The 13,005-nt window shown below is 41.3% G+C and overlaps 1 protein-coding gene across 4 annotated transcripts in view; it reads right to left on the bottom strand.

Moving 5' to 3' along the window:
* Positions 1-13,005, bottom strand: part of Mtmr2 (myotubularin related protein 2) — a 50,465-nt gene that overhangs the window by 2,055 nt on the left and 35,405 nt on the right. For all 4 annotated transcript variants that reach the window (XM_039081339.2, XM_063265326.1, NM_001108123.1 and 1 more), the window contains 6 exons: positions 10,727-10,876; positions 9,980-10,168; positions 6,386-6,571; positions 5,677-5,883; positions 2,447-2,539; positions 858-971 (listed from right to left, as the gene is read on the bottom strand). In XM_039081339.2, the coding sequence (XP_038937267.1) occupies positions 858-971; positions 2,447-2,539; positions 5,677-5,883; positions 6,386-6,571; positions 9,980-10,168; positions 10,727-10,876 (939 nt within the window). The remainder of the gene's footprint in view (positions 1-857; positions 972-2,446; positions 2,540-5,676; positions 5,884-6,385; positions 6,572-9,979; positions 10,169-10,726; positions 10,877-13,005) is intronic.

Genomic DNA, 13,005 nt, shown 5'->3' with positions numbered 1-13,005 from the left:
AGTCAACGTTTATATGAATGACTCCATTTAAACAAAGTGTTCACAAGTGGCCATCCATAGTGAAACCTAGTACTGCCCAAACCTGGGAGAACACGGACTAGCAGTTGTAAGATAATTTCGGTGTGATGAAAAATGCTCTAAATTAAATGGTGATGGCCTACAATTCTGTGGTTATACCATTGTATTGTCACTTTAAAGGCAAATTTTTTATTTAAATTTTATGATTTAAGACTTTTAAATCAAGGGTAGTTTCTCAAAAAACGGACTAATTAGAATACTGCTGTGGTATTTGTGACTATAGCCCACAATATACTGAAAGCCTACCAATGCATAGAAATATATTCACTATCAAGTATAACACCTGCAAAGTAGGCTCTTGGAAGAATTTATCTCCCTGTGTTACAGAAACAAAGTGAACTCAGATGTCAGTGAGTCTAATGCCTGACCCTGGTAGTAAGGCTTTTCAGTGTGAGTGCTCTCCCAGAATAACCTGCTTTCTGACAGCTTTCAGAATGACAGCTGACATGCATGAGGGTCTACCAATACCACTAGGAGTGACACCTTTACAGAGAGTGGTTCTTTTGTTTTGCTGTAGTAGCAAACTTGAACGCAGCGCTGACCCTATATGTACTTCTCCAGCATCCTCTCTACACTTTCCTTCAAATTATTTTGAGATGATATGTGGTTTAATGGGCTGGCTTCAGACTGTGATCCCTCAACCTTAGCCTCTGGAATATCTGGGAATATAAGTGTGATCCGTTATCCCTAGTTTGAGTTGAAATAATCAGTCCTTATCCACCTTGTGAGATACAATATAACAAACACATACCAAGTGAGAGTCGGAGATCATACTTTACCTCTTTTCCCCTCTGCTGTTCACTGTTACAGAGGAATGTCCCAAATAGACAGCTGTACAAGTGGTCCAGGATGGTAATGAGAAAATACTCATTGAATTCAAATGCGGTAGGGAACTGCAAATTGAGCACCACAAACTTGAGACGTTTTTCACGCACATTTATCCTGAGTAGATCTTTTATTATAGTATTTAGACGTTTAAAACTACCTAAGCTATCGTGGCATTATCTGTTTTCCTTCCCAAGGTAAAGTCTCTCTCATGCAGTAAGTATTGAATGGTTTTGTGTTTGCTCTGCCTTGACACTATAATTGCCAGCCACTGATTTCTGACATGTAACAGTTCTGATGAGTCTGGCATTCTTTTAGTTTTCGACATGTCTTATTTCTAAGAATTAAAACTATCAAATGTGCCCAGCAAAGGCCATCAGCATATACACAGGAGTACCAGCGGTAAACTACAGCTGTGCAGATAACTTACTAGTCAACCTACCTGTTCTTAAAGTTCACAACTGGTAGCATTGGTGCAACTCTGAGTTCACCCTCAGTGGGTAATTCAATTTTTGGAGCCATTTTTGGAGGGCTGTCAAAGGAATTAAGGACTTCCCAGAGGTAGTAAAGGTTTAATTGAACCCAATCCTATTAATATCACAAAACCATCCAAAACTTATTTGTAAGTAAATCTATTAATTATGAGCTTTGTGTAAAACATTCCACAATGACCTAGGAAATACTGCCTTTGTATTTTAGAGAAAGTCTCTGTTCAACCTAACTAAAAGCTATAGGGACATGTAGTTTACTGCTAAGCCTTCTTTAGATATGTGATTAACATATCTATGAGCTCCTTTCAACTTTTTGGGCCCCTTTCTTGATTTAGAATTATATCACATTTTTAAACATCATGTTCCCATCCTACCCAAACAACACCCGAATCAGTTCTAACTCGCAGGTCACACCTGGTGACCTGGTTATGGGCTGGATTTTACCAATCCAGACAGCTGGGCCGTACCTTACTTGTCTTACTGGCATGTCTCCAGGGACAGAAACTGCGCCTAAAAGCTTAACCCTACTTCTGGCTAAGCCATTTTCAGACCCTACAACTCCGTATCCTATCATGAACCTTGCTAGACTGAGTCATTTACACAACTATTTCAAACAAGTCTGCTGCCTAAAGGCGGCTAAAGGGTTTCTAATAGCTCCATGATTGACAGGACCTAAGTCACCCCTGCCTTACACTTTCTGCCCTAACACTTCTTCCTTTTAACATGGCTCAAAACAGTGCTTATTTTTGGCTGAAATTTGATGTAGTTTATTTGTTCATCTTCCTTAGCAAAGAAACAGAACTCTCAGTAAGCAAAGAACTTCATTTCAAAGGAGGAATACTTTTAATTTTTATCAGTGTCCTGTGCAAGATGCCACTAGAATCCAAGTGTTTATTAATTGTTTATTAATACTGCCCTAAAAAACAAGTTTTAATACCCAACAATTACAACAGCTATTATCTCTGGGATTCTATCTAAGAATCATAAGCCAGTCAGGACCACTCTGAGCTTAGAGATGTGTGGGCAGGGTGTTAGCAGATGACGTGTTTTACCTGTCTTGTCATCTGCCAGACACAGTCAATGAACTGAAGGAAAACAGGTGATCGGTCTGCATCAGCATGGTTCTTATCGCCATGGCCAACTCTCTGAAGCAAAGACAAAGAAGTGTCACATGTAGGATATTTCACTTCTTACATTGCTCTTTTCTCAAAGTATAATTTGGGCAGTACTTTTAATTTCTTCAGAACATCTTTTGAAAGTATTATAAAGTAAACAACTCTACTGAGCAGAGACATATCTTCACATATGCAAACTTAAGATGACTACTTTAATAAATGAAACCTAGATTCTAAAACAGAGAAAGTCGTTAAGAGCCCAGATTTTTGTCTTAAAGATTTCACTTCTCTGTGGTAAGACATTTCTTATGGTCAGTCACTGGACAAAGGGCACCTAACTATATAGCACGAGTCTCAAGAACTTTCAGAAGTACTTGGATCTGCTCTTCACAGAAATGGGTTCCCACCCATGCAAGTGGAAAATCACAAAGCAGGGATCCATTCAAGAAGTTGGGGTATACAACTTCTGGGGCAGCTTTCAGTGTAAAAAGATACTGTCATAGTCCTAAGATGTTATTTTGGTTCACACTGCCCAGTGTGCAGTATTGGTATTCCTGGTGCAAATGTGTCCTGCTGTCAGCTGTCAAACTGGGCAGTGGGGTGGACCACAGCAGACTGTCTTCCATCTCGCTAGATGCTCACCACTGAAGGAAGAATGTCCAGTGTTCTTAGACAAGTATCATTGTTAGCAAAGCAGGGAAAATTAATGTTATTAAATAAACACTTTAATTACTGTGATAAAACCGAGAAGGTACACATTTCATCTGCTATTATCCTGTGCATCAGGATGAAACAAAATAACATTTTTAGCGTTAAGTATGGATCGTAAGACTTGAGGATTTGAAGTTTTCCTTAAAGTGAAGTACAATGGACAGCATTTGTTGCTAATCAGATGAAGATTAGCGTTTTAGTACACATTTGCCTTATCTACTTCTCTGATACAACCATATGCCTATGCCTCTGATAACAGTGGAACAAAACAACAGACAGATCGAGAGGCTCTGTTTAACTGTGAGCTAGTATTTTCTGTGGAACAAAGGACAAAAAAATACCACCCCCCTGGATTTCACAATCTTTAAGACATTATATAAAGTAAATATCTGCTAAATTTTGACAGAGTTCAAAACATCCTTCAATTCTCCAAAAATGCTACTAAAGATACTGTCTACCTACATAGGAAAGGAAAAATTTCCTTTACATTCTTCATTAAGGAAGAATTTGTTTTAAAGAGTTTTCTGGTAAGTACATCATTGTGTAGAGAAAACTGGGAAATGTAAGCTATTGGGAGAGATGCCTACCGTGCCTAATGTTATGTGACAGTTCACATTCAAAAGAGCCAACCAATTTCAAGTGCCAGTTCCTTGGAGTTCCTTACAAATACTGTTAGTAAACCCTTCTAAAGACTAGGATTAAAGAGCATCCATGCAGACACCAAGACCCACATCCCTCAGTGACTTCTAGGCCTCTAATGTTCTGGCTTCTCCCTTAATTCAACTCTTGCCTTGTTCATCATCCATCCAATACCATGTAGAACAGAAGCCACTAACATCCCATTAATGAAGGGCACGAGCCCATGGCACAGTATGAGAAAGCAAAGGCGAAGAGCTTTCTCTTCAGGACATTACTGTTTTCCTAAATAACTGAGATAACTGTGGGCACCACACGTGTAGACAGCCTTAAGTAACTAACATAGGCACACAGCTGGGACAGGAGAAAAAGAGCAAGGATGTGCATCCTGAAAAGCTTATGGGTGATGTAGGGACACAGCTCTGGCCAAGTACTGATGAATAACAACGAATGTTTCCCTTTGTCTCCAAAAGGAAGCAGGATGCCTCATTCCATCACCACGAAGAGATCCCAGCAGGGAGTCTAAGGGGGACCATGGCCTCAGGAAAGGGTACGAGCGTGCTTCTGGACATGTTAGTGAATCTAAGTACTAATTTGGTAGGTACACCTTAGCTGGTTGAGGTATAAACTTTGGATTCATGGCTAAACAAAAACTTTAATCCAACTAACACTCTCAAGACTTAATTTTGAAATTTACTGTAAAATCTGAGCCTAGTCCCAGTGGCACAGACAGGAAGCTAAGGCTGGAGGTTCACAAGTAGAACTGTAAAGTAAATGTAGGGTCAGCCTTGGAAATTTGGCAAGACCCCCATGTCTCAACACTTTTTAAGTGGTAGAGTGCTTGTCTAGACTATGTATCACCAGTTTTATGTAATAAATTTTGAATAGTACAGGGCTCAAAATTTTATCATGTCCAAGTTTATGGAAAGCATAAATAGGAAACTATATTTTGGTCCAAAGGAGTTAAATTGTAGTTAAACTTATTTTATTTTTATGTGTATAAGTGTATCTGCACATGAAGACTGACACCCAAAGGCCAAGAGAGTCAGATCCTCTGGAGTGACAGGCACTTGGGAGCCAGACCTGAGGGCTTGGAAATGAAATGAAATCCTTACAAGAGCAAGTGTTCTTAACCATTAAGACCCCAGATTTTTTTTACATGATTACTTTAGTTCCAAATTACCTCAGGCATTGATCTATATTAGTAATACTTGTTTGTATAACTGAATTAGTATCTGTACCACTGTCATTCTTCTCACAAGCCCACAGGGAAAGCTAGCAGTATTGTATAGCCTCATTTAGAGGGACAGCACCATGACTATTAGTGACAGTTTAATTTCTAGGCAGGGATCACAGAAGACACAAGGTCAGACAACTAACAAATGCCCCACACTCTAACACTTTACCAAATATAGTACTCTTATGACTTCACTTGCTGAGTAAATGGCCAAATTTATACCCTGCACGAGATACATGTAAAAATTAAAAATGGAGGCTCAGGGTGGCTCAGTGAGAAAAGTATTTGCCACAAGAACATAAGACCTGAGTTTGGTCCAAATGCCTAAATAAAAGTTAGGCCCAATATGCATGCTGTAATCCCAGCATGGAGACTGAAATGGCAGATCGCTTGGTTTGGCTGGCTAGCCGCCTACCCCAAATCTGGGGCCTCCCAAGGGTCAGTGAGGGATCATGTCTCTAAGTTAGAGTTAAAGTAGAAAGTAACTGGGGAAGAAAACTGACCACCTCTGAGGTACACACAAATGCACAAGCACACATGAGCACACAATGACCAAACCCAGTAAAATGAATTCTTTACTCACTAGTTGGAATCGATGTCCAAAGCTTAGCCACTCTTTCTCCACAAGGACTTCAAATCCTCGTATGGTTCGATAGTATCCATCCAGCATAAGCATGGCCAGGGACGTGAGCTGAGCTGTGCGATCCCACCCATCACTGCAGTGCACCACCACAGACGTCTTCCCAGACTCCACCTTGTCAGCAATCCGAAGAGCCCCCGCAAGAATGAGCTGGAAACGAGTTTTACAATGAAAGTTAAAAAAAAAAGTTAAGCACTTCTTAAAATAAACTAATACAGTTCTGTTAGATATATGACCTGCACAGATTAAGACTTCTGTCAGTCACAGGGAAAGAAGCATCAATCAACAATCAATACAAAGGAGGCAGGTGCCAAGGCTCATGCCTATAATCCCAAGAGTCTGAGGTTAAGGACTGCCTGGAACCTGTCTCAAAAACAGGCCAATAAATGAGGAACAGCATATTAAATGGACGGGAGTTGAGAACAGAGAAGACTGGAATTGGATACAAGGTGGGAAGACTCAGAAGTGAAAGGCACACTATCTGGAGGATGGGGAGAATGCAGATGGACGGGAAAGAGGAAACAAGCAGTAGCCATTGCAGACCTGAGTGTGCAGTCATTGCCTCCACTACCCAGCAAGTCCTTCCTACTACGTTCCCAAGAGCCAAGGTAGACAGGGATGGAGGCTTTGAGAGAGAGTAGCAAATACACACCTTGATGTGTTCCAGCCAGTGTGTAGATTCTAAGTTAGACAACCAGTGAGTTTCCTCAATGTTGGGGTACACAATCTCCTTAAGCTTCCGTAATGATTCTCTCATAACATGGATATTATGAATGTCCAGGAAAACGAGTTCTGCATTTTGATAAGCGTCTTCACTTTCATAACCTCCGCCCTTTGCCTAGAAAAGGGCACACATCACAGAAAGTCATAAGAGTGCATAACCATCTTTATCCATTACAAAGTTCTATCCTAAAGTGTACAGCATAAGAAGACCCCTGCTATACATAAGGAGACCCTGTGGGGAGCATGAGTAGCTCAGGCCACTTGGAATAAACACATGAGCCTCCCACTGTTTCTGACACAGAGCCGTGCTAAGCCTATGTGGCCAGCACATCAGCATTGTAAAGACGTCCCGTGCCTATCAATCCTATCTACAACCTAGCAAACATTTCCTTCAGATTTACTGAAATAATCAATTAAAATTCCATATAAATAATCCAACCTGCTCTTTACATCATTTCACATTTAATTAGAAGACAAAACTTCTTATAGCCATAATGATTTCCAAGTTAGTGTCCGGTTGCTGTGACAAAATTCTCAAGGAAGGATTCATCTGAGGAGGATAACTTCACTTCCAGTTCCAGTTTTACTGGCAGGTCCCACATTTCTGAAGTGGGATGCTCACTGTGGGAAAGAGCATGGCAGAAGAAAACCATTCTCCTGTGCCAGCCAGGGTGAGGAGAAGAGGAGGGCAGAGGGGGCGCTCCAAGCAGCTTGACCCCCAGCCCAGCGCCATGTTCTATACTCCACAACTTTCCAAAATCTAAAGTTTGACTCAAATGCATTAACCTACTGTCAAGTCAGAACTTTGATTTCTCAAAATGCCCTCATGGACACACTAGCCTTCTTTCCAGTTAAGTGACAAGATTAGCAGCAATCATAGTTTGCTTACACTATAAGCAGCTAATTCATTTTAAATTTTAAAAAGTTTAAGAGAACCCCACTGACATTACTCTCTTCAAATGTATAAAAAAGAAAATATATGCTTTTCAAAACAAACTGTTGTAGGGAAAGACGAACTAATTTCCTCAAGTTAATATTACATTTTATGTTAAAAATTTTGTCTTTCGGGCTGGAGAGATGGCTCAGCGGTTAAGAGCACTGACTGTTCTTCCAGAGGTCCTGAGTTCAAATCCCAGCAACCACATGGTGGCTCACAACCATCTGTAATGGGATCTGTGTGTGTAATCGTATACAAAAAATAAATAAATCTTAAAAAAAAAATTTTGTCTTTCCTAACTCATACATAATCACGCTTTGTAGAGCCTTAGCAGAACAAATGAGCACACTAGAGCAACTACACTAACATGACCCTGACTATGGTGCCTCTGAATTCTACTCCAAACTAATTTTAGAAATGGGACAGATGTCTAATCTACAGAGTAATGTATATTCAAGATTGTCACAGAACTTAATGTCAAATGTCAGTAGTACTTGTTAATGACAACTTGTGAAGAGCGCAGACGGATGTGAGGGTTTTACATGGTATGCCACCCGTAGGCTGTGTGTGGTATACCTGCTCCCTGGCTGGTATCTGGAAGATTGCTGGAGGATGTTTACAATGGGAGGCTCACTAGGGGAAGCAGGTCTCTCACAATGCCTCTCAGGAACTGGCATGTGCTCACAGCAGCACTTACATTTCAGGATATAAAAAGTCACTAACAGCAACTCTCACACTCGGGTCAGAGAAACTTGCAAAGCAATTTGGTTGCAACAAATCCCAGAAGATGCGGAAGCCCAGCACAGAGACAGGAAACGCTAGGGTCCTCATCATGGCTGTAGTTACTTTATAAACCCACTACAGAAGCAGGATGGAAGTAATAAAGAACCCACAGCCACGACGAGCTGTGAACACACTAAGAGTTCGGTCTCCACTAAGTATTGTTTTTAAGTCGATTAGATGATAAACCAAAAAGCATGACAGTCATTTAAAACTGGCTGAACGACTAAGTCAAGATCCCAAGCATAGGGCAGTGTGGGGAAGACTGTCAAAAGCCCCAGGGTTGGCTGCCATCAGTGAATGGGAAGCAACAGTGCAATGGCTATAACGACCTCAACCCAAACTAGGCAAAGTGACTCGCATCCAAGGACCAGCAGCAGCCACAGAACAAACGGAACCTAAATCTGAATGAACCCCAGGTTCATCTCAGGTGTGAACCCCAGGTTCATCTCAGGTGTGAACCCCAGGTTCATCTCAGGTGTGAACCCCAGGTTCATCTCAGGTGTGAACCCCAGGTTCATCTCAGGTGTGAACCCCAGGTTCATCTCAGGTTTGGAGATAAAATAGAAACAATCCAACTATGATGTGGTCAGGTAACATGGAAGGAAAAGGCTGGACAGGCAAGAGGAGTCCAGAGATAAGACTCCTAAGCCACTGAACATGGTTTTCTGTGACACAAAGATGGTGTGAGGACTGCAGGGCAAACAGAGTGGTGCCTCCAATGGGATCCTGGCTGCAGGAGCAGTTACAACAGTAATGCACCTGGCTGTGAAAACGTCAACAGAGCACGTGTGTGGTGCTAAAGAATGGGGGTGGGGGTGCGGTCAAACACAAGATCATCAACACTTTGCCCTACCATAGTTGCTGCCTTCTAGTCCTTTTTCCTCAGACACAGCTAAATCTAACTCCTGCTTTTACTCAATGCACAGACTTTAGAGAGGAAAATCAGCACTTGCTGGAGAATTCATTTGACTTCTTGGCTATAAGGGTCATTCACATATCACATTCTATAAAATATCAAGAAGGATAACGTAAACAAAGAAGAGTGTTGGTGTTCAGTGGTGTAAAGAAAAAACCATGACGAAGCATGGGTGACACTTGTTTGACATTTGTGGTACAAATGTAGTTCAAATGATACATAGTTTTAGGAGTCTGCTTTGGAAAACTGCAACTTTTGGCATTCAAATTAATAAATACTCTTTGAAAGAATTCTGCGTTACAAATCTTTTCGGACGAACTTGGAGTTTTATCCTCAATAAAACCTATGTTTGACTGACAAGAAAGATGATAAAATAACCATGCTTTACAGGCTGTAAGGACTCTGGATGTCATGATCCTCCCTCGTCTCCCCTAAAAGAACACCTGGGACTCACACGGCCCTCTTGAAACCTATGCAGATGCAGAATGAGGAACATTCTCATAAGCTAAGAATAATCACTCAAGCGCCACTCACAGCAGGAGGACAAAAAGGTCAACGTACACTTCAGTTGTATTTCATTGATGTAATACAACTACACAGGTTTGGAAGTAAAAGCAAAATTTAATGATGCTAGAGGTTCTGGGGTGTGTTAAAGCATTTTGTCATTTGCTTAGCTAACCCCATTAACTAATTTTTCTTTAATACAGATGAAATAGTCTTTGAAAGGCTTAAAAATGAACTTAAGCACTCATCAACTCAGCACAATGTGATGCCCATCACTACCTCCTTAGGTCTGACCACTTCTTTACAAGGCTGCTATACAGACAAGTTCAGCTGCCTTGAGTAACACGAGACTAGTGACAACTGATTACTAAAGAAAACCTCACCTTATTGGCAACAGCATTGACACTTGGCCGAGCATCAAATATAAATATTTTGTGAGACTGGGCATTGGAGTCCATGATGGCCTGAAGATACTTCTCATCCTCTTTGCTGCGCTTCCCACTCACTCCAACCATGGGCTGGCTGCAGCGGGTGACTGTGGCCTGACTTTCAGGATGAATCCATGATAAAACCTGAAAGAGAGGACATGGTCACATATACCTACTGTGTCCCTGCTTCCAAGCTTCCTAGAGAGCAGTCTCTGTACGGATGCCTGGCAAAACAGGCTCAGGCCTTCAGGGTACGAGGAAGACCCTTATTTCTAGCCAACTGCTTTACAGAGATTACCTAATTCCTAATCAGACACTTCTCAAACTCATTGATCACTAAACAGAGCTAAATAAACTCTGCTTCGTTTGTTTATTACTGTATCAGCAAAACTGTAAAGTCCTCAGTATCTACATTTGCAACTAAAACTATTTCATCTGCTCTTTTAAGATAGTTATATATGATACATTTGTAAGGTTTCCTACTTTCTTGCACTCAGTGGGGGAAAAGGACTAACTGTCCTTTTCATCGTAACTAAAGAACACACAAGATACAGAATGGTAACCAGTACACAGAGCTAATGGCTGAGTTCCGAGCTAGCAATACTGTTTTACCTTCACCCTTTAACTTGGTATCCAGCACCCTCACATAGAGGCTACGGCTTATCCCCTGGATCCATGGAGAGGCCTACTCCGCCCACTTACTGGGATCCGGCCCCGGGACCTGAAGGATGCCACTCTCTTGAGTTCCTCATCAGGAATGTTTGCTGGCACGGCCAAGAGGGCAGGATATGTGTCACAGAGTTCATAGCGTTCATTGACCTTTGTTATTCTCCAGCTTTCATTTGGAATCCCCTACATACAAAGACACAAGACAACCTGTCAGTTAAAACTATAACTGACTCTAGGTTAGTAGCCGCGTAAGCTACTTTCGCCTATCACTACTACCCACATCTTACAACTGTTCAAATAGTGACGGCCAGGGTTTTAGAAGACACATTTTAATGTGGGGGTCTGCAGTCACGTGGCACCAGATGTAATATCAGTCAGCCTGTTAACTCATTAGACACTAACAGAGTAGTGAGCCTCTGCTAAGCATATCCGGGGAAGGGTGGGAAGAGACAGACACAGTACCTACTCTCACAAGAGCTGTCTCAGGCAGTGATGAGACCGATCTGCTGCTGTGCAGACACAGTCTACGTCCTCTAAAGCTTTCTCTGGTCCCTAGCACTCTGTCAGCAAATGTTCTTACTCCACTTCCATTTCTGCAGGATATAATGACTGGCAAATAGTTACCAAGTGGCACACGTAACCGTACAACCAGGTCACCCCACCCTCTAGCTCCCACTAACAACCTGCCAGCCAACCTTCTGCTTTAAAATAGTAAAAAGAAACCGATTACTACTAATACTACTACTACTACTACTACTACTACCTACTACTACTACTACTAACTACTACTACTAACTACTACTACTACTAACTACTACTACTACTAACTACTACTAACTACTACTACTAACTACTACTAACTACTACTACTAACTACTACTAACTACTACTACTAACTACTACTACTACTACTACTAACTACTACTAACTACTACTACTAACTACTACTACTACTACTACTACTACTACTACTGCTGCTGCTGCTGCTGCTGCTGCTGCTGTCATTATGGAGAGGGCGGGAAGGGTAAGGCAGGTCCCATGGCCCTCCTAGAGGCCAGAGGAGAGCTATGTGCAGCTGGCTTTCTGCTTCCCTGTTGTGTGCATTGGGGGTTAGACTGCAGTCTACAGGCTTGTGTGCTGAACGTCATCTCACCAGCCCAGGGTAATCTACTTCTTCTAGCTACCTTCAAGTCTCTGTGGGTTTGATGTTCTACAGTTACTCTATGTCTCCGTGTGAACTTTACAGTAATCTGACATTAACTCGTCATTCACTGTACAAACTGGTTATTTTTCATTAGTCAGACTAATACTAACTTACCTACTGAAACACAGTTTGCTTTTATCTTGTGAATTCAAATCCTACCTTCTACAACAATAACTGTTATCACGGACAAACTGCTTAACCTTCCCATGCCTCAGTTTACCCCTGCTATGCAGGTATTTAGTACCTTTACACCTTATGTTTACCACATGGTTTAGTAAATAAAATCAGTATGCAAAATGTTAGTAACATACAGAGCACACACTAAGCAAATTCTTCCCCTAGCCTCCCTCCCTCCCTCCCTCCCTCCCTCCCTCCCTCCCTCCCTCCCTCCCTCCCTCAGCAGACACAGTTTATGACGCAGCAGGCATAGCTACATCCTGACATCATCAGTGAGAAAGAAAACTAGCCAGTACCTTCCCTACTCGAGCACAAGCAATAACAATACCAAAGAAATACCAGATGATTCCTTCAAAAAGACAGAAGAAAGAGCCTCAACTAAGAAAAACACATGTACCATTAATAAATACTCATCAAGTTTAAATGCATCAAAGTTGAGCAGAAAATATCTGAGATGCTATCAACAGTAATACATGTAAAAGGGAGATATAGTTCAGTAGTAGAGTGTCTGCCCAGCACATGTGAAACCATGAACTCAATCCCTACAGGCACACATGCAAACACCAAGTTACAATGGATAGGTATTGACTAAGGTAAGTCGAATGCTGACCTTAGCACAAGGGGATGTATCTCTCTATCCTCTGTGAAGAATGGACTCAAAACTTTGCAGAGGTAAATTAGAAGCAGTACCATTACTATTTTATATCATAAACTACAGGGTGCCTAAAATGAAAAAGCTGAATGAATAGTATTATGACATAAGAACATTACAGTTTACACACACTTTCATCTTCATACTAAGCAAAACACTTTTTTACACAAACTGATACTTATAAACTAGATAAAAATTCATAGAGGGTCACTAGTATATTCTCAAAGCAACTCAAAGGAAATGAAAAGAAATCCACCAAACCAGATTAGCTTCCAGTTA

This window comes from Rattus norvegicus, chromosome 8, assembly GCF_036323735.1.
Source record: "Rattus norvegicus strain BN/NHsdMcwi chromosome 8, GRCr8, whole genome shotgun sequence".
NCBI lineage: Eukaryota > Metazoa > Chordata > Mammalia > Rodentia > Muridae > Rattus > Rattus norvegicus.
Note: the sequence above shows the minus strand (reverse complement) of the source record. Positions and strands in the feature narration are given on the sequence as shown.